This window comes from Myodes glareolus, chromosome 1 (genome assembly GCF_982192425.1).
Source record: "Myodes glareolus chromosome 1, mMyoGla1.1, whole genome shotgun sequence".
Taxonomy (NCBI): Eukaryota; Metazoa; Chordata; class Mammalia; order Rodentia; family Cricetidae; genus Myodes; species Myodes glareolus.
In genome coordinates, this window is record NC_142026.1 from 6,889,169 (window position 1) to 6,911,889 (window position 22,721).

The 22,721-nt window shown below is 44.2% G+C and overlaps 1 protein-coding gene across 1 annotated transcript; it reads left to right on the top strand.

The window, feature by feature from the left end:
* The first annotated feature begins 18,526 nt into the window (after positions 1 to 18,526).
* On the top strand, positions 18,527 to 22,429 carry LOC146896196 (uncharacterized). The gene is given in 4 exon segments (XM_087907041.1): positions 18,527 to 18,587; positions 20,961 to 21,319; positions 21,321 to 21,906; positions 21,909 to 22,429. Coding segments are annotated over 4 exon segments (1,314 nt in total). The 3' UTR covers positions 22,217 to 22,429.
* Positions 22,430 to 22,721: the final 292 nt, after the last annotated feature.

The following is a 22,721-nucleotide window of genomic DNA, read 5'->3' on the forward strand; positions in this document are numbered from 1 at the left end:
ATTGCATGCCAACTTCTGAACTCCGCACAGGCACAATACACGTATAAAAATTTTAAAAATGTATATACATAAAAACTAAATAAATAAAACTTTAAAAGTAGTAGTAATGAGTGAATAAAAGGCATGCTGCAGTGAGAAAGCTTACAGTTGTGTTAGGCTTGGTGGTCAGAGAAGTCTCAGTGAAGAAAGCTAGAAGTCTGAATGTAAAGAAGATTGGGGAGAGGGGCCTTTAAGTAGAAGGAAAAGTAAGTAAAGAGACTCTGAGGCCAGACCATGGTGTGCGGACCACAGAACTGTCTAGGGCAGGGAGTGAAAGGGGCAGGGAGGTAAAGGACAGAGTATGTTGTCTCAGCTTTTGAGCAGGAAGAATTTGGATTCTATGGCCCGGGTATGAAGCAAGCTACCCTCTACATTAAACAGGAAAGCGATGTGCTAAGATTAAATGGACTCCTCTGTTAATGGGGTTAGTGTGCTGGACTCTGTCCAAGGGAGACTAGTAGAGAACCCAGCAGACAGCTCCTATAATAACACACTGGACGAACGGTGCAATCACGGAGGTTAAGAAGATAAGAAGAGTGCATTCTAGAAAAGAATGTGGGATGGACAGGATGTGGACGTCGAGCTCGATGAGAGGAGAATCTGGAAAAGTCCTCAGGCTTTGTTCAATGGCTGTAACATGAAGGCTGGCTAGCTTGTTGGGGTTTCCGTCCTGCCTGGTACCCCACAACCGGCAAATCCCAAAGAAAATCACACAAAGTCTATATTAGGTTATAAACTGATTGACCCATTAGCTCAGCCTTCTTACTAACTAATTCTCACATCTCACAGTAACCCATAATTCTTGTCTGTGTTAGCCATATGGCCTGGTACCTTTTTCAGCTGTCAGCTCACATGTTGCTTCTTCAGTGATCTGGGCAGGAATGGGGGAATGGACTTCTTCCTTCCTAGCCTTCTCCTGTTCTCAATACCCCGCCTATACTTCCTGGTTGGTTGACCCGCCTATACTTCCTGCCTGGCCAATCAGCGTTTTATTTAAATACATGATTGACAGAATACAGATAATTCTCCTACACCATTTTCCCCTCTTTTTTTTTATATGTCAAAAAACAAAGGAAAATACCCATAGTCCCATAGTCCATTTGTTGGGAATGTGGGTGTATTATTTCAAGCTACTTCCTGCTGGTTGGGAGCACTGATAATCTTATGGGGACCTAAAGAAAATTTAGAGTTATAATCAAGTCCTGACTGGAGTATCCTGTGAGACCTGATCATCTCAGGCAGCATCTTGAATCTGTTCTGGATGTAGAACTCAGACATCTGGGCCATCTGTTCCTATTGGAGATTTCTCAGGTGGTCTTCCTTGTTCAAACTGGATTTTTCTTAACTCAGAATGAATCCACAGCCTCTCATTTTCTGTGGAAACAAAAGCAAAATCTCCTTTCCAAAGTAACATACCTTTTGACTTCAGTCTTGAAGCCAAGATATTTTCAAAATACCTATCTTGGGTTAGTTCAGCAGCATTTATAAACAAAAGTCTTTTAGCAGCTGTTGCTCCTTCCTCAGCATTCAAACAATTAAAAGAGAGCATAATAGCATACAGTATTAAGATTCTCTGTGTATTTTCCACCTTTATGTGGCTTTACTTTAACCTCTATTTCGTTTATTTTTACTTTTTTTTTTTGAGACAGGTTCTCTGTATATCTTTGTCCTGGAATAACTCTGTAGACCAGGCTGCCCTTGAACTCCCAGAGATCCCTCTGTCTCTGCCTCCCCAGTGCTGGAATTAAAGGCGTGTGCTACCACACCTTGAACTCACAGAGGTCAATCTACCTCTGCCCCTTGAAATCTCAGAGGTCAATCTACCTCTGCCTCCCAAGTGTTGGAATTAAAGGTGTGTACCACCACACCCAACTACTCTCTTTCTTTCTTTTTAACTTTGAAAACTTTAACTTTTAGCCTGCATATATTTTTAACACACTGTAAAACATTGAGAGGTTTTCTTCATGTTTGAATCTCTCTTTACTGTATGCAGGAGCCAGGCGGGAATGCAGCCCCCCACTCCCACCACTACAGAGTGGCACCCAGCGTGGTAATGAACTCCACGTAAAACCTGAGAGGGCTTTAAAAAAAGGGGAAAGAGTTTAACACAGCTTTTTGTTGTTTGCTAGGGTGTGCTGTGGAGAGATTTCCTGATTCAGCAACAGCAGCAGAAAAAAAGCTGCGTCATTTTAAAACAGCTTCATGGGTCCTGCCGCCGGTGCAAACTCTGGCTATGAAGCATTTCTGGGCCCAGACATTTGTGTGCCCACTTGGGGTCAGGAACAAAGTAGCTGAGACCATGCCCATGGCTTGGCTCTTCCTGCCTGAGTAAGCAGTGGGATCAGGTCTACTAGAACGTGGCGGTTTTGAAATACCAGTTTCTGGGCTGTGCCGCCATCGCTGTCTCTGTCTGGCTCCTGCGGGAGACAGAGCTTTTGAATGGAACATTTGGAGTAAAGTGCTACGATTTATTTGATGGCAACTAGACTAGCTGTGCCTAAAATGGGGTCTTTGCGTGCTGCGGCTCAGAGGCACAAGCGCCTCCACCATGCTAGCAGTGCAGTGTGCAAGGCTCAGAGGCACGAGCGGCTCCGCCATGTTGGGCTGGGTGGGGCAAGCAGGCAGTACCTGTTTTTGACCTAGGAATGTCACAGCTTAGATTCTTAAATGCTTAGTGATTTAAAACTGCAAAACAAAAATAATCCTAGATAGTAAAAATTTACAGATTAACAATAGGACAGATTCAGACATAAAAGACCTCTGAATGGGTCACAGTGTTAGATGAGTGTATGTAGGCTTGGGAGAGAGAAGAAAAAGAATATAGAGAATAAAGTTAATGCCTTAAAAAAAGGGTAAAGTCTTTAAAGAGACAGAGTACAGATAGTTATAGATTAAAAGAAATAAATAAAAATAAGCCACGTAAAAATAAAATTCACAGAGAGTTTGGATTCTGTATATTGTGTTTTCTTTGAAATTTTTGACTGTGAAGGAGCTAAATACAAAGAGCTGCTATGCTGATCCAACATGTATGTTCTAAAGGTATCATGACTTCCAAATTTGGGTCTAAGGATATGCTGCTTTGGAGAGGGTCTTCTTTTGTTTTCACAAAGGATGAGACCCTGTGGATTACTTCTATCCCAATATGGTATGATAGGCCACGCCCTCCTGAAAGGTTGCTGTGAATACCTTCAGAAAATTACTTCACTCAACTGCCAACTGAGATGAATCTGGCACACAGGTTATACCATGAAAGACCTGATTAACAGTGCCCCATACAGCAGGAAGCAGTTTGGAGAGAAATAACTGCACCCATATTCCCAAATATTGTTTATACATGTTCTTTTACATTTAAAGGGGGATATGATATAGATATGAATAATTTGCATTGGTATGGATTTTAAGGTCAATTTTGTTATATGCATATATATTTCTGATCTTGATTGAGGAATTGTGATTGTGTAGTTCATTTAAAAATGTAATATATAATTAGGAAATATAGGTTGTTAATGGATAATCATCAATAATAATCAAGCTTGTAGTCATGTTAGTTAGATTTCCTAGATATATAGAGATATATTTCAGTTAGATAGGCATTCTTCATATCTTTTCAAAGACTACAGAATATGGCATTTTAAATGTTTTGATAACTTAGGGCTTTTCATGACAATGAGACACATCTGCTCCTGGCAGCACCAATCTACTTCGAGAGGAAGATGGGCATCGAAGAGGCTCCTTATGGAATTTGATAGCCATTTGGGCAAGAAACTGCTCTTGCCTGGACTGATGCATAAACTGGAAACAGAGAACCTGCAGAGAGAGGACTGCTGAACTTGCCTAAAGGTGAGATGGTCTTTTGGGGTTCCTGATTCATGAAAGAGTCTGCAAGACATTCTGAAGGACACAGCAGATAATGACTGAACTGTCTTTGAAATTTCCTGCTTCATGGAAATGTCTGCTGGATACTATGGGCCTGAAGGTTGAAGATGGATGCCCCAATGGTACAGAGGAACTTTGGGTGACTGTCCAGGCAGCGGATGTCTCTGTCATTTCTAGAGTTTGGAAGTTATTTATTTCTTGTTTGCTTCGGTAATATTATATCCTTCTGGAGTCTTTGATGGAGTTGAAGAATGGATAGTTATAGTTTTCCTTAGTTATGATAAAAGATAAAATAGATATAAATATTTTGACTGTAATTCTTGCTTTATAACTGTTTTGCTATATGTAATTTTACTATGTTAAAATGAAAGCCTTTCTTTTTTGTTTAAACAGAAAAAGGGGAAATGATGTAGGTGGGTCTTCTGTATTTCTGTTGCTTTCATTGGTTAATTATTAAAGAAACTGCTTGGCCTGATAGGTCAGAACATAGGTGGGTGAAGTAGACAGAACAGAATGCTGGGAAGAAGACAGAGAGCTGCCCGCCATGAAGCTGCCAGGTCAGACATGCTGAATCTTTCTGGTAAGCCATGACCTCGTGGTGACATACAGATTATTAGAAATGGGTTGAATCGAGATGTGAGAGTTAGCCAAAAAGAGGCTACAGATAATGGGCCAAGCAGTGTTTAAATGAATACAGTTTCCGTGTAATTATTTTGGGTGTAAACTAGCCGGGATCCGGGTGGAAACGCAGCCCACCATTCCTTATCACTACAGATGACCGCAGGTTGGCCCTTCAAGTCTGCGGTGCTCACTACAACATGTAGAAGTCACGTGTGGGCAGAGCAAACTGAACTCTCGTTCTGAAAGGCACTAGCACTGAAGCAGTAGATTTGGGGGATGGTAATGAGCTTTGGACTGGATGAGGTCCCCAGGGATGTGTAAAAGAAACAGGAACCCGGGATAGAGACCTGGGATACCAGCATTTATAGCTTGAAAAGTTGAGAAGGAGCTGACAATGCAGCCTGGGGAACAAGTTGGCATCATAGACTAAGCATGGAGGTCATGTCAAGTCTGCAGCATGCTCCTAGCATATACGGAGGACAAGAATCTTCCTGACACTTCTGAAGCTGACAAATTAAAGTATTCGAATGTCCTTTGCTCTCCTTTGGGGCAGTAGTAAGTCACAGCATATAATGATTGTAAAATTGTATTTGAAGCTCTTGTCCCTGAAGGCTTCTTCTTTGGGTAGCAAGTTCATTCTAAGCCCTACCCCAGCTAACTACTTTCTAAACTCCAAGGCTCTCCATAGCTCCCAAAGCAGAATGACCCACCAGGGAAGTGGCATCTGAATTCCCTGGGAACTGACTCCATGGGGGTAAGGATGGCATTCATTTTGTTTCTGCTCTAGCCCTGCTCCTACGATGGTCCCTAGTCACAAAGAAACTTTTACAAATATTGGTGACACACAGAAACAACAACGGTGTCTCCCTTATCCCTCCAAAGATGGACACAATGCATTTTGTTGACATTTCCATGTTGAGGCTTCTCTGGGTAGGGTAGACTTTTCTGGGTCTTCAAAGAATGTCTTCAAACTTTCTTGGGTAGGATGCTATTACTGAAGCCAGCTCATGTCTCTCTGTTGGCTTCCTAGGTGCTGACTTCTCACCTTCTGGCTGAAGAACTTCTCCTGGTGACTTGTGTCATGTTGACAGTCAGGATATCACCTTTAAGATTTTTATAAACATTCTTTGTAGACAGATTTTCTTTGGGCTACCAGCTTACAAATAATGACATGGAGACTTATTATTAATTATGAAAGCTCAGCCTATAGCTTAGGCAGTTCTTAACTAGCTCTTATAACTTATATCAACTCATTTATATTAATCTACATAAGTCATGGGGATTCTGCAGCCAACAAGATTTATCATGTCTCATCTAGTCTCAGAGCTGTTCCTATAGTAGAGGGCTCATCTGTCCTGTAGTCTTTCTTGGTTTCTGCGTTCATATCTGTAGCCAAGATTTTTAGGAGGTCTCCCCCAGTCAACTGTGATCTTCATTCATTTTGAAAAGAACCATAACATTTTGTTTTCTATGGAAACAAAGTCATAACCTCTATCTCAATGTAACATATTTTTTAACTATCATTTTGAAGTTAAGACATTTTTAAAATACATAGATTAGTTCAGTTTAGTGATTTTCATAACCCAATGTCTCTCAGCATCTATTCCTTTATACACTAGCATTTAAAAAATTCAGTGTCAACAAAGTATCATACAAGATCCAGATGCTCTATATATTTCCATATTTATGTGATTTATTTTTTTATAATACTTTACTCTTTCTTTAAAGATTTTACTTTGTTATTATCAAACTTTTTATATGAATGTCTATATCCATTTTTTTATCATTATTTGGCATCTAAGTACATTTTTAAACATGCTGTAACCTGCTCAGAGGTTTTGTCAGTCTGGACCTGGTTCTTGTGTGTGTGTGTGTGTGTGTGTGTGTGTGTGTGTGTGTGTGTGCTCCTTCATCCTCTTCTGACTGGATGAGTTAACTCTTAAACTGTTAAGCCACTGCCAAGTAACTCTCATTAGCATATGGCATATTGGCAACTGGCTTTGCCCCCTCACTTTCATGACAGCCTAGTCTCGTGTTGCTGGGTACTAGCCCCAGCTATGGCAATTTGTTCTGACTGCCTGAAGCAGGAGTTTGTACCTAATGTCATGCTGTCTCAGTAGGTCGAGTATGGCACTCTTAATCCCAAGAGTGTGGGTTCATGCCCCACATTGGGTGCCATATATAGATATTTTCTTTGGGACACCAGCTCACAGATAACAACACAGAGACTTATTATTAATTATGAGAGCTCAAACTATAGTGTAGGATTGTTCCTAACTAGTTCTTCTAACTTAAATTAACCCATTTATATTAATCTACATTCCATCATGTGGCATGACCCCTCATCCATTCTACAGCTCCTGTTTCCTCTCCATGTCTTTTCTCTCCATGCTTTTCCTGTATGCATGAATTCATCCTCCTTTTCCTTTCTTTTCCCAGAAATCCTGCCTATATCTCCTGCCTAGCTATTGACCATTCAGCTTTTTATTATACTAATCACAACAATTCAAGTTTACATAGTATACAAATATCCCACAATTCTTTGTTGTGGAGTTTTCCTTCTTGGTATTCAATTCACACATCTACAAGTTCCATATGTCTGGACAATAGTATGGATTTCTATCAGCTCGGCTCAAAGCATTGTCTGTGTGAAAGTCAAGGTGATGATATCTGGACCTGATATTGGGATATGTGCCCATGACTTTTTTGCTATATAAAGAACATTCCTTTTAGCTTGAAATTCTGTCCTCAATACTCCCACATTGCTCTATCTTAACGTTTTTGCTTCCTGTGGATGATTTATACTCTTTCACACAAAGGCATTCAGCAGTCACTACAATGGACCAAGAACAACTGCCCCAGCAATCTGAGAATATGGACGTTAGGACAGAGAGCACTAAAAATTTAGAACCTCACCTTACCTGAGCAGAAGATCAAACTTTAATTATAATTTCTCTCTCTCTCTCTCTCTCTCTCTCTCTCTCTCTCTCCCTCCTTTAAACCTCCATCTAGCAAAGGCTTTGAAAGTCATCGTGAGGTTAACCCTGTGATGATTCTGCTACCGCCTGCTACTGTCAGGAGCTCATATTTGTTTGACCTGTGAAAGGAAATTATCACAGAGTCAAAATCAGATTTCAGCAGAAGTCAAGACACATATTAAATATGACGCTTTACAGCAGAAGATGAGCCTCCCGCTCCCACCTCTGATGGGTTTCTCTTGGCTGTGTGCAGACAGACATTAATAAACGTTTTGATGAAGGTCTCTCTGTCTTTAAAGGAAATTAGATTGTTCTGACAGTCAGTATTGTATCATCGCTAAACTGCTGGTTATTATCTGTAGCCTGTGATCTTCCAGCTGTTTGCAAGCTGATCGCTTCATGTTCTGCATTCCTCCATGTCCACATTTCAAGGGTGAGCAGCCACCTGTATAATTCCCATTCTAGGCAAAGCAATTGTCCCTTATAGATCTTTGGGCACCCGAGGGACATACTCACAACTGTTATTTTAAAATCATTCATTCACGCACATGCACAACTTAAAAACAACTCATTCATGCTTTCGATTTAGGAAATTTCCCTATGTTCTGAATTGACTCGGTGAAGAATTTACTGATGTCAAGCATGTATAGAAGGGCACTGGGTAATGCCCGTGTTCATGGTGGCTGACAAGACAGAGCACGTTCACTTTCTTCTGGGGTTTCACACCTAGTGACTGTAATTCCCTAGTGCTGTTAGAACCGTGGATGAAATAAACAGGTTATAAGATGCAGAATACGTGTGAAGGTCTTTCTGAACTGGAATATGTTAAGCTGAGACATAGCAAAACCAGGAGGATAAAAGAAGGAGACAGTGATAGAAGAAGGAAGTAGCTAGTACACAGGCCCTGGGTGAAAGAAAGCTTAGCTTACTCCTGGGAAAACAAAGGAAGTGAACTTTGGAGGAGAGAGTCAAATAGAGAGATGACTGCAGCATCAGGTACCTTGCGGACAGGGCTTGCATATATCCATCTGTACATCCCAGCTTGCCAGGAACAGACATGGTATAGATCTTTGTCCCTGTGCAATTAGAAGCACAGCCTCCTTTCACTTTCAAAAGTGGCCTGGTTCGCATGATATATGATCCTACTTCTTAAAGGGCATGTCAAAGAGTTAGGATTTTATAATATGTGAGACAGGAAATCATTGGAGGGTATGAAGCAGGGATGTGACAGATAGATTTATGCTGTAGGATCATTTTACCTGTCGTCACAAGCGGGGTGGGGGGTCAAACGTGGACATGGAAGGAGGCGGGGAGAGGGTACTACAGTGGTGCAGGGACTAGCTGGTGGACCACAGAGCATTGCTTTAAAAACCTGACACTGGTAAACAACGGCTCACCCTCTTTCTCTGTACCTTCCAGTGCTGTTCCCGACAGGGACACACTGGTTAGGGCCCTGGCACACCCCTCCAGGACTCAGTCACTTAGTCTCACAGTTGCGTCCTTCCACAGGATCACAGGAGAGAGCTGTCCTCCCCCTGGGGCAGCACACATTCCAACTGAAGGTCACTGCGTGCTACAAGGTCATCCCAGGCCTCGCTGCGGTTGTACTGCAGTTGTACCATAGCTGTGTTTCCTTCTGCTCCTGTTACTCCACTGCCCCACACGTGTTACCCCTCAGAGCACACCCCAAATCACCTGCATGCTGATGCCCACTGCAGAACCTAGTGGCTGGGAGACCTGATCTGTGATTGCAGCGGAGCACAGCTTTCTTTACAATGTGTCTTTGGTGCTAGCTATCTTAACCTTCCTACATCTAATTAAGAGGTAGAGTTGCCTCAGGTGAAGCACGATTAATAAAAATTCAGAGAGAGAAATTGGGGTTCAACCTGAAAACCCGAAAAGCAAAGCAGGCACTGGCTCTTACCTCGACCTCAGTCTGAAAATGGTGATCCTGCCTCCAGGAATCTCAGAGTGAGACTTTGTCTGAGAGCTGTCTCCTCCCATTTTATAATCCTCTCTAGTTCTGGGATTAAAGGCGTGCACCACTGGAATTAAAGATGTGCACTGCCCGATTTCTATGACAAACTAGTGTGGCTACTGGGATTAAAGGTGTATGTTTTGCAGCCTGGTCTGTAAGGCTGGCCAGAATGGCTGTTTTAGTCTCTGAAATTCAGGCAAGCTTTATTTATTAAAACATAAATGAAATATCACTACATTGGTGGTGTTCTACTTGGAGCATGAGAAATGTTTTCCTCTTGTCTTTTATATGTTTTGAGGATAGAGTCACCCAGTTTTTGTTTGTTTGTTGCTGTTTTCTTTTGGGACCAGAATAATTTTACTGTAAATGGTTGTGTTGGTTCATAACGCCAGCAACCTCCTTGCTTTTAACTGCACCCCAAATAGTTATTTCAGGACTGTGAACATCAGCTCCTTAAATACCTGACTTCTCATTGCCTACATCTAGTTTTTTTTTTCTTTCATACTTGAATTATTTCCTTAGGCAATGGAAAGTCTATTCTATTTCTTTATTTTTCTATGAAATTGTCCCTAGTGATTCTCTATAATAATTTAAAATGTATTGACATAAATTACTATGGGGGTTCTATTCTTGTATCTCATTGCCATTGAGAATGTAATTTGCCATAGATTAAATCATAGTCTCCCTACACCTAAGTATAGTCAACAATAAAACTGATGCAAAACCACAAGAGCATAACAGGAAAAAACGACAGTCCTCTGGATGCAGTGTGTAAGTCTTCACTCCCTCCCAGGTGAAGAGAACAAAGCACTTGGGGCTGTGCACAGGAAGGGGGTAGATTGTGTGCACTGCAGGCCCTCGAGTCTGCCTTCCAACCACAGGAACTCTCCGCCTCTGTACCTCTCCTTATCATGAAGGTGCACAGAAGAATGGAATGTCTCCATACACTTGATAGCTTAATTCTCTCCATTCTTTCATTTAACCAATACTTTTAGCATCTGTGGTAGTTTGAATATAATTGACTCCCATAAGCTCACACGGAGTTGCATTATTAACAGGCATGGCTTTGTTGGAGTAGGTATAACTTTGTTGGAGGAAGCGTGTCACTATGCAGGTGGGCTTTGAGGTCTTACACATGCTCATATGGCACCCAGTGACACACACTACTTCCTGTTGCCTGCAAGATGTAGGACTCTCAGCTACTTCGCCAGAACCATATCTGCCTGCATGTTGCCATGTCCCACCATGATGAAAATGGAAGGCACCTCTGAACTGTAAACAAGTTACCCCAATTAAATATTTTTCTTTATAAGTGTTGCCATGGTCATGGTGACTCTTCACAGCAATAAAACCCTAATGAAGACATCTGTCATAGTTGTATGTCCAGAAAGCACTGGGTTAGACATAAAATATTCCAGAATATATGTTCATCGAAGGCCTTTGTATTAAAGGTACCCTCAGCGTAGTTCTATGATGATATAATAGATTCCTTTAAAAGTAAGGCTTAATGTCCTTTAGGTCATTAGGGGTGTGGTCTTGAAGGGGATTGTGGGCCTATCTCCTCTAAATGCTCCTAGGCTATAGACATGTATCCTTTGCCACAGGTCCGAAAGCAGTGGAATCAATGGCCGTGGACTAGACCTGTGAAGTTGAGAGCTGCAATGAACCTTTCCTCTTCATAAGCTAACCAGCTCAGTCATTTACTGCAGTGCTGGAGAGAGGACCGCTCATTCCCTCGCTTCTGATCCTGACCGCAATTGGTTCTGAATTGCACAGCAGAGTAATACAATATCCCATTGTCATTCCTTCCTTTTTGATGATTTTATTCCATAATTTTCCTAATTTGATAATCCTTTCATTAAAAATCTACCTTTTCTTCTATTTCAAATCACCCACCCTTCTACAGTATAAAATTTTGATCTTCAATTCATATATCATACTATGGGAAAATTAAACCAAAAGAATGTTTTTTTCTTTGATGGTCGAAAACTAAACTGCACTCTTATTTACAGAACACTGGATACTTTATGTGCCCCGATGATGCCTAGGTTGTGCTCTAGGACAGTGTTTATGGAGACCTGTTAGAACCTTTACCCCAGAGCAGGCCCTTTAAATCTCTGAAAGTTTCAGTGACCTAGAGATGGGGATAATGCCCACCTCCAAAGATTCCATGAAGATCAGAAGAAGCTCTGCTGAAAGTCAGGTGTGACACAGTGTGTGTCTGTCTGAGCTTTTCATCTGTTTTACTCACACACCCTTCATTCATTCATTTACTCCTTCACTCATTCAAAAATAAGTATTTGTTGATAGTTAGATTGAAAAAGGCTGTGTTTTAATTTCTAAACATACAAACGGAGCAAAAAGGAACAGTGTACCTGGTATTATTCAGCTCTCTTCAAGAGAGAGGAGAAGATAATGAATAAGTAAAAAGAAAGCAGGCAGTGATAAATGATAAGATTAAAGTTAATCAGGAAGACAAGACAGGAAATGAATGTGGAGTGGGAGTCGGCTTGATAGTGAATGGCCAGAGACAACCCCGGATGGCAGAGGCTGAGCTGAGACTAAATGACAAGGAAGTAAGCCCTACCAAAAATCGGAAAGAGAAGTGAGAGAGAATGGGGGGGGGGTCAGTGAGAGCCCAGAGGTTGGTAGGAATGACTTGGAAGGTTTCATGATGAGCAAGATAGAAAAAGGTATGGGTCTGACCACTGTGGGTCATTTATGGTCACAGCAAAAATCTTCAGTCATAGTCTTTGTGCAATGAAGAGGTTTTTTTGGAGAATTTAAAGCAGAAGAATGGGCTTGGGGTCAAAATCTGACTGGCATGGTTCTGAATGCCATCATAAGGAAAGTACCAAGAGTACCAGAAGGGTAGCCACTTAGAAAGCTACTGAAGTCACCCAGCTGTGAGATGATGGGGAGGGGGGAGGGGAGTGTGGACCAAAAGATGGTCACAAAGACAGGAAGAAGTGAGCAGATGCTGGGTGTCTCTCAAAGGCCACAAGACTCAAAGCAGAAAGTGTTAAGGAGAGAGCATGTGATCCACAACTTCTGTAGCCAATGAACTTATTTCACAAAGACTCCATCACTAGCAAACCAACATCATGCCCGATTGCCAACCTGGCAGCCCTGGAAAGCTTTTCAGGATTCACTTCCAAACATATCAGCATAATGGGTTGAATTGTGTCCTCCCCTCTCCAAAATAATACATACTTTGGTCCTCATCTCTTGGAATGTGCTCCTGTTAGGCTGAAGGTCTTTATAGAGGTGGTCAAGTTGAAATGAGACCCTCCGGGAAGTCATATTCTAATATCCAGAGAGAGGAAGAGAGAGAGAGCATGTGTGTGTGTGTGTGTTTGTCTGTGTGTGTGTGTCTGTGTCTGTGTCTGTGTGTGTGTGTGTGTGTGTGTGTGTGTGTGTGTAGGAGCCAGTATATGAATATGAAAGTAGTGGTCAGAATAATGATGTAGAAACTGAGGAATATGACTGCCTAGAAATCCCCAAAGCTGGGAAAGAAGCGCTGAATGCCCTCACAAGGATCATCCTAGCAGTATGATGTCAATCTTAGCTTCCCAGCCTCCACATCCAGGAAACAATAGGATGCTGCTGTTCAACCATTTGGTCTGTGGGACCTTTACTGAAGCTAACCCTGAGAGACTCAGGCAGCCAGTATCCCAGAAGGGTAGCTGCCAGTCTCAACTCTTGTAACTTCCTTTCCTGCATACAAAAGACAAAATGGACTTCTTATAGAGCTCTCTCAGCCATAGAAAGCCACCTCCCTAGGTGCTGTACTCAGTGTTTTCAGTGTTTGAGACTATAGCTTTGCTGTCAGCACTTAACATAAAAAAAAGGAAGGCAGGGAGGGATGAAGAGAGGAAGAGAGGGAGGGAAAGGAAGAAGGAAGGGAGAAATAAAGAAAAAAGAAAAAGAAAGAAAAGAAAAAACATTAGAAACAAAATTCTATGGGACCAGTGGCTCTTGAGCAGTAATTGTGGTGTAAGAGAACCAAGAAGTACAGGAGACAAGGCTGCAAATTACTGTATCAGTAATACAACATGTCTACAGAATTAAGTGTCTTCACTTAACACAGAAGTACCAAGGACAGAGGCCAAGAGCAACCCAAGAAGGGAGAGGAGGTCAGCTGGCCACACTCTTTGTCCATTGAAAGGCTCCCATTTCACACTTCCTCCTCCACACTGAGTTTCTCTCTCTGTCCTTTGTAATAATGTTCTCCAACACCATGTGCCTCTGTATTATGGTAAGGTTGGATGTGAATAGGTAAATAAGAGTCTTATCTGGCTCCTCCGAAAGAAGACAAATGGCCCTAAGCTGTAAGGCATATCTGATCATAGGAGAGCCCAGGCATCTGGAAGAAGGAGATGGAGAACCATGACTGTGAATCTGAAACGTAGCAGGTAGTTGTTTACTGGGTAAACCAGAGTCTCCATTTGTGTGGAGGGAAACAACTAGAAATGAAAATAAGAAGCTGCCTGGATCAAGAAACAAAGAAACTCAGTATAAGTCAAGCAGTGCCTGTTGGAAATGGAAAGAGCCCATTGTATGGGAAAAGGGGGGAGGGGAAGGTTTTGCTACAAGGGTGGGGGGCTTCTTGAAGTCAATGAACAATGAAATATGTGTCTGAAACACACATCATCTTGTACTCATAAATATTTGTAAGTGTTAAAAAGGCAAGCATCCAATCTTTTTTTTCCCAAGGTGATTCTATTCCAAAAGCAGAATTCAAACCGTACATGGCTGTACATATCCTCCTACATACATAGACGTTAGCAGATTGGCCACACTGCTAGGCAGGTGTATTCTCTTTGTTCATCCCAGGCTTATACACTTCACAAACTCACTCTAGATGTTTGCCCCCTCCTTTGGTATGCTGGATTTACTTAAAACAGACCTGAAACATACTTCAAGATGATAAAAATAGTTTTCCATTAAAAATAGAATTACAACAGGCACACAGATAGACATTTAAACAAAAGGCAACCAAATCTTCCATTCTTCCAGTTAATTCATTCTTTTTAATGCTGTCAGAAACATGCAACTATCTTAACACTAAATTAGAATTTTTGGTTCTAGTATAAGGCATTGCTGATCAACTTTGTCAACTTAAAAAAAAATAAAACCCTTCTTATTTATGCCATTGTAGTAAAGGATTTTCTTCTCCCATGCAGCAAGTCCAGAATGAAAGTGGGTTGTTGCCATAGCAACGGAACACAAGGCAGAGAACGCAAAAAGAGGAAGGTCTCTGCTCCGAAGGCCAGTCACAAGAGAGCCCCGGGCTTCTCAGTGGTAGCAGCAAAAAAAAAAGCACTTGCCATGGCTTTATGCTGTCATGTGGTGACTGCTGTTAGCATAGGGGTCCCCAAAATTAATTATTTGCATAATTCTGGATCATCCACCCAATGGAAAATAAAAAGTATTCACTGCCACAGTTTTCTCTTTCAACAGTCTGGTGTTAGAGATTTTCTTTAAAACCTAGCACACAGGTGCCTTGCTACTAGAAGCTGCTTATGAAGTATTTAGTTACTTAATGACTTTCTTCTTCATTCTGATATTGTTCAAGATTCTTAAGTTAAAAACAAAACAAAAGAGGTGTGCTCTGCTCAGAGTACTCGCTGTTCGGTGAGACCATTATACATAAGAGCCATGTGACCCTCCTCCTCTGTGCAGGGTATCACAGAGGGGACATTCAGGGAGATCGCAAGGCATGCTGGAGAAATACAGAAGAGGAGAGAAAGGAGGAACGAATCTCACAGGCTAGAGAAGGAACTAGAGTGCATCTGGCTGTTTGGGGAATCATCTGGCGAGGACAGCACAGGTGAAAACCTCACAGTGAAAGAAGCCCGCTTCATGCAGGGATGGCAGGGCTAGCAGGGTTAGCGGAGATGGCGGGGCTGGTGGGGTTGGCAGGGATAGCAGGGTTAGCAGGGGTTGGTTAGTGGGGGTGGCAGGGGTGGTGGGGTTGGCGGGGGTGGCAGGGGTGGTGGGGTTGGCGGAGGTGGCAGGGGTGATGGGGTTGGCGGAGGTGATTTGGACAGAATATAGGAGTCCCTTCTTATTTTATCTTTGAAGACTGGAGGTGCAATTTCTGGGCAGGCAGTGGAGGCAGAAAGATGGCAAAGCTTGCTCTCCGAATGACCTCTCAGTAACAGAGGGGAGAGCTGCTGGGCCCATAAGGCTGGAATTGAGAGGACCATGCCCAGAGCTGCCTCAGACACCTGGGCGAGAGACACACAATAGTGTGAATCCAAGTGGGGTGTCAGCCGTGAAAGGTGAGGACAGAGTATCCAAACAATAGTCGCCCAGCATTTCAACAGGGCTTACCCTCCAGTCCTGGAGACTACCTTCTCCTTTCCATACCAATTTCAACACTAACACTGGACAGACTGAGAGGTGGGTAAGAAGGTAAAGGTGCTCAATGTTAAGCCTGATCACACCTACACACACACACACACACACACACACACACACACACACGCACGCACACACACAAGCACACAATTAAGTGTAATTTTTACAAATTGAAGTTTGGAAAAGGTGGGCTGAGGTTCACAGTGGTCATCTTCCTTGCCGTTGTAGTCAGCCTAAGCCCTCACTGAGTTACTTCAAGCATCACTTTCAACCCTAGCGGCTGAGCTGATGGACAGGCAAACATATGCCTTTCTTGAATTTAGCTCAGTACAGTTTCCTATCGTTAGTGGTCATGGATGGGGGGGGGGGTCCAGAAAAAGGAAGGAGATCTTTTAGAAAGATATTAAGCAAATATGTTAATGGCAAGCAAAGTAAAACTGATAAGGGCTCCCGTGGAGATAGGATCAGCGCTTCTGGCCCTCCTGGTCTCTTGGCAATATTAATTTTCAGTGCATTCCTATTAAGTGGAAAAGTGGAAAAGTAGGGTGGGTTTCTTCCCCGTGAGGGAAACATGACCGGAAAGGAGAGAGAGAGATGGCCAGAAAGAGCCAAACCGGAGGGAGGATCCTGGCCTTTTCCTTTCCCTGGTTTTATCTTATAAGGCTGCTCCAATGAGGTCACTGTCCTGAAGACAGCCAGTGCAGATCTCATATCTAGAAGGAGGAAGTAAAGACCTGGGTAATTTTCCAGATAATTTCCTTAAAAGAAAAAAAAGAAGGCAAGCTCCCTCTCTTCCCGGTTGTTTATAACTGATAAAATACAGGAAGTCGCGATGCTTTTTAATGAGTTCCCAAACTCAAGTTCTGCTATTTAATTTTTTTGAATCTGCATTTGCCTAAAATATCTCAGTAATTCAAGTGGAAAGGGAGCCTTTTGCCTAAATTATGAAAATGACCTCAATTTATTTCACTGCTTGGTATCCGGGCAGCAGGAATCAGTTCTTTCCCCTGGGGCACATGGGTCCCTGGGGTGCCGGAGTGGGGTAGAGGGGGAAACCCACGCTCAAGTCCAGCACTGCATCTTTTCTGGTTTTTGTCTTTCTCTCGTTGCTATAGAGGTAGAGATGCAGGACTTACACCAATAACAGCACAACGATTTACTCAGCTCTTGCTGGAAGATCAGCCCTGGACTGCGCTGGCTTCTGTGTTGTTCAGACAGGGTGTGTGTGACTGAGCACCGGTTAGGGAGCAAGGGATGACCTTGCTGCTGCTTCCCCAAAGCACCTGCCCAGCTTTGTCTGCTGCTGGTTCCTGTGTCTGCCACCTTGTGCCTGCTGGCTTCTTTTCAGCACGTGTCCCCCTTTCCTCTCCTTCTCCACTCCCCAGATAAAGCCATTGCTTCTGGGTGCTTTAGTTCAGTGCAAACCTTAGACTGTGCCTTGGTCCAGGGGCTGAAGAGAGGAGCCCTTCCCGCAGCTAGAAGCAAACCTAAGGTCTGGGGAAGGACACTGTTTTTCTCTTAGAAGGGCTCATAGACACACAATTCAGATCTGGATGAGGGTCATAGGCAGCTCCTTCAGGTGGGCACTCAGAGTGCCATGCTGCCCTGGTAGTCAGAAGGACCAGAAACAAAGATAGCCACCAGACCCCAGGTACACAATTGGGGTGCATGCCCATCCACACACCACCCCTTCCATCCCAGAAGTCTGTCTCTTCTGGATTGAAACATCTCTCCAAGAGAAGAGCTCCTTTCAGACGTAATTCACATGGATACATGGGATTAAACATGATTTCCCAAAACATCAGCACACTAAGCGGACTCTACCCAAAGCATGGTCTCTAAGTGGTTAAGGCAGGAAGAGAGAAACACTGGGAAGAGGGAGAGGGAGGGGGCTGAAAAACCAGGGCTCTGAAGTCTTTGTTTCTCTCCCATCTGGCTGGAAGCCAGAGGCGAGGATCGAAGAGACCTCTCCTTTGTCCACTGATCTGACAGTCATCCCAGTTACCACGGCAAAATCAAAGTGCAGTGTGCGTTCGCAGGGTTATGTCTGTTGCTCCAGAGGCTGCTGGGAAATCTGCTTCCCTGTGCCCGGATGACAGCGGGGTTCTGGGCTGCATTTTTGCTTTCAAGGTCATAATATAAATTAAGAGAACTCCACTTTGTCCAGGGGAGTCTGTCATTGTGAGCATTCTCCTGGTCCTCCATGGGGACCCAAAGCACGCGCTCTGTGGCTTTAAGGGAAGAGAGAGCTCTTTCCAGCCCTCTTCATCAAGCCTGGTTAGGCTTCTGCATGTAAAGTTCCAGGTCATAAATAATTCAAAAGATATGAAGACAATTTTCTTCCTTCTCCATCTAGCCCTGCACGCAGCACCCCCTCTTCCTTCCTGGCTTCTAACAAACACTAATTTAATCAACTGGCAGTAGATTGTCCTGGTGGCTGACTCATGCCAGGCCTGGACCCTGCCCACTACAGACTTTGCTGTCTCATTTGGAAATGGAACGATAAAGAAATCTGGCCCTGGTCTGCCCACTGTTCTTTTGGTGTCCCTTGCTTCTTCCTTCTCCTTCCCCCACCACCTAAAAGAATTCTTCACAGATGTATCCCAAGCCACACAATTGAGTGCCTCTCACGGCAGCCTAGGCACCTGTAACAGTTTCAGGTAAGGGCATGGTGTGGCACCTCTCAACTGTTCTAGAGATATTCTGGGGCTTCCCCCGGGGTCCTGATGGTAACTGCTGAGAGCACCAGGAAGAGAGAAGAGGAAAGAAGCGAAGGGCAGGAAGAGAATGAGGCAGATTAGACCCCTTGTGAACGCAAGCTGAGACCTTTGCTCTTAAGTCAGGCTACACGTAAGTGGGAAGTCTGACAGTATTCAAGTCAATAATCAACATCTCTTCCTCCCAAACCAGTCGGGATCCAGGAGTCTTGAGGCCCTGGAACAGCAATGCATGGAGGATGGAAAGAAGGCAGGATTCACAGGCGCAGGCACAAAGGTTAAAGGGGATGGAGCAAGAAGATGTGATTTCCTAAAGAAAGAATGCAGAGGTAGAGGAATGAGGCAAACCTAGGCAGCCACATGGCCTGTTTCCTTCCTTCTGCTCTTTCCACTTAGCTGCCAATATTTCTCTGATGGAGAAGCATCTCTAACCTAACCCCAGAGGGATTCCTTTAAAATCCTCACTACCACGATCCTCCAAATATTAGCTTAGCACTAATGCATAGTAGGCTCCTCTGTGAGGAAATAGATGGTCTACCCTCTCGTCTCCCAGTGCTTGTAAAGGAAGCACTTACAGTAGCCCAAGCTTCATCCTGCCCATTGTTTTGTTTGCATTCTTCTCCCCTTCACCTGCAAAGCACCTAGAGGGGTAGCAGTAACATATTCCAGAGGGAGACTGAGCTCTGGGAAGGGGCTGGTACTAGCAAGCCAACTGTATCTACCAGACAGCCTGCTCCCGGCACAGGGGGTAGGGGTACCCATGGTAGGCTATCGGGAAAGAGTCCCATGGTGTGGCCTTGAAGTCAATGAACTGTTCTGTTTGCTTGTACACTATCCCACCCTGCCACCTCTGTGTTGGGCTGTATGTTGCTTTTCCATCTGGGGAGTTTTCTGTCCTCTACAAGGCTAAGGAGGGAGTTTGCAGAGGGCAAGCTTTCTGCCTGGTCACAGATGTAGACTGGCTTTCATGAGAACTGTTAGGGCTGCCTCTGTTTTTTAGCATCCCCCCCCACCACCACCTGGGGCTGATTCCTGCTGAGGGTGTTTCTTGGGAGTAACAGCAATACCCTGGACCTTCGGGCTCTCTGTCCAGATATGTGTATGTGTGTCTTAGACTGACTGTTTTGTGTTGTGACCCTCTTTGATGACTCCTTGCTGACAGTGGCAAAAGCACTTCCCCTTTGGGAGCCTGAGAACTGAGACAGCACCATGGCCTTCCTGCAGGAAGCTGAGAAAGGGGATGAGATAAGCCCCTCTCCCTGAGCACCCTTAGATCACGTTCTGTACTTCTGCCTCCTGATTTATATAATTCTACAGCTCTGAGGTCATCAGGGTGCTGGGAAAGACTCTTCTGTGTTGGGGAGGATTCTGCACAGCACAGGGCATTCTAACAGTCCCTACTTTCAGGGCCAAGAATGGAAGGCGTGGTTCCCTTTGTCCTTATTTGACCAGAAGGCAAGGCATGGAATGCTGCCTCAGTGCCTGGGCTGGAAACTCCTGAGGACTCATAAATAAGCCTCCAGCCTGGTATGGCCTCTTGGCTAAACGTTTGCACAGTTACTCAAATGAAGCAGCAGGCATGAGTCAGGAGGAAGAAATCACCCCAAGAAGTGGGGGCGGGGACGCTTAGGCGACCCAAGGCTGGAAGATGGCACTTTACTGAGAGAGCTGCGGCAGAGACTCCAGGGACAGACTGTGAGCCCTCCCCCTTTGCTGCGCCACCTGCCAGAGCCATTTGCAAAGCAGCTTGTAAGAGCAGCTAAGGGAAGGAGCCACTTGTCCATCCTCTTTGTGGGAGGCCAACAAGGACTTTCAGCGTTGCCGAGAGGGGCAATAAAAAGACATTAAATATTTTATCGGTTTTGAACACTCACCATTGAACCAAGGTTTTGCAGAAGCTGTGAACCTAAGGCTCAGGGATGGCATTGACACAGCAAGACTGGGTCCTGCAGAAACATGAGAAGAAAAGTTGTTGAATCCCAGTGTTAAGTACGCAGTAATGAGCACATCGCCAGATCTATGGATCCTGCCTCGCAGATGGGGGGCTAGCAGCTGGTGGCCACAGGTTATTAAGCCTTAAGGCACGCCTCGTTTTCTCTGGGAGAGAAAATAACGATCCTCTTCCTCCTGCTCCATGTTATGGTCTAAGGGTCTTAAAGAAAAGTACAGTAGTCCAAAACGTACTGACATTTCCCATTTACAGTGGTTGGTTCCTGCTCATCCACTCCTCCCCCCACCCCAGCCATAGATACAGAAGTCTTCAGGAGGGCTTAAATCCATGATGCAAAAAGGCATTGTATTTGTGATTACCCACATCCTATCGTCTGCTTTACAGCCTGTCTACGTTGTCTATAATACTTGATGTAACATAAACACTGGGAATAGAGTCACAGCCAAGCGTGGCAGAAGAGAGGCTGAGGCAAGGTTCCGCAGCTCCAGGACTTAAGATGTCTTTGATCAGGTGCCATTTAGGACGTGGAAGACTTTCAGTAGCTAGAAGCAGTAAGCCATCTAAACCTTTTCTGCCAACTTCTCATTCTCCCCACAAGGGCTACTTAAAGGAGTGTGAAGACAGGCTAAGTACTGAAGAATTATGGGGGAATGTGGTTGATTATTCAAAAAGGAATGAAGATAACCATGAGCAATGCCAGTACTTTCAGCTCGATCTCACCAGTGGCCGGGATGCTCAGAGAGAGGCACTTTTCCAGCACTTCTACAGAGTGCTCCAGAAAGCATGGGACCGTTATTGCTTTGTGTTCGGATTGCGTTATTGTCTCTATAGACACAAACCAGAGGGATTATGCGACAGCCATAGGCTGCCGCCTGCGGGACCGTGGTCTTGTAGTGGAAATAATTCACCTTGCCTCAGAATCGGACTTCACTCGCGCACTGCAGGATGTTAAGGATGATGGTTCCCCCTTTTGTGTTCTCGTGGAGCAGTCTAATGTGAAATATTCCTCTTGTACTGTAATCATGCTTCATGAATCCATCAAAATCCATCGACATATGCCGCTGGAGGATGCCCTGGTCCTGGTGGCTAGAGAACTGAAGAGGTTTTCCGCTGGACAAAGCGCTGGAATTCCTCAGAGGGCTGCAGAGCTGGTGGGCGAGCACCTGGCCAGTTACTCTCCACCAGCCAGCATCCGTCATCTTCTGTTCCTGTTGAGTGAGGGGAAGCATTTGTACAGTGGCGAGCTGGGCCTCCTCATGGACTACCTAACAACCAGGAAAGAGCAGCTGCAAGTATGCGAGGCTCCGGATTCATCCACCAGCAGCGTGCCTGCCTCCTTTCAGGGCAAGATCACCCCCGTTGTGAGCAAGCCTCCTCCTCTGTGCCAGTTTCTGGCCCCCGGCCCTTACTTGATATTCCTCCTCCCCGCTCTATCAAGCCCCTCGTTGGAGACAGGCAGGAAGTTGGCTCACTCCCAGCACCAGGACTGGGCAACCCCAAAGGTCTGTTTCCCGCTCCCTTGCGTCAGGTAGGTCCATCTAAGAGGCCTGCTCCCTTAGGATGTTCCCCTGCCGTGCCGGTCAAAAGGCCACTACTTAGGGAGAAGCCAAGCCTTTTGGCTCCATTGTCAGTTCTTTTGAAGTCAGTGCCACCGAAGAGAGCACTCCAACCCACGTCCTTACGGAATTAAGGGATGTGCTGAGAAGTCTGAAGAACAGGGTGGCTGGTTGTGGCCCAGATAGCAGCTTTACATCTTCCAAGAATCAAGGCCCCTGCTTGACTGCAGCTCTGCTGTGCAAGCCCTGAACACAACCGTGGCTTTCTTTGACTATAGTCCCATGGAGACTTTCTCATCTATACAGTATTTTTATGTGAAACAGGATAGTTGTATGAGGTCATTGTTGTATTGAACCCTAATTATTCAGTTATGTTAAAATACAATAAAATGTCTGATTTTTGCATAAAAAAACAAAAAAAAACACTGGGAATAGAGACTGTGCTGTATTGTTTAGGGAACAATGACAAGAAAACGCCTTTTCAAGTTTGGTTCAGTTAGAATACCTTTCTGAACATTTTAATTCATAGTTGATGAACCTACAAAAGCAGAATCTACAGATATGGAGGGTCATTTTCTGGATGGATGAACAAACTCTCTTCCTCTCCTTCTTCTTTCCTCTCTCCCTCCCTCCCCTCTT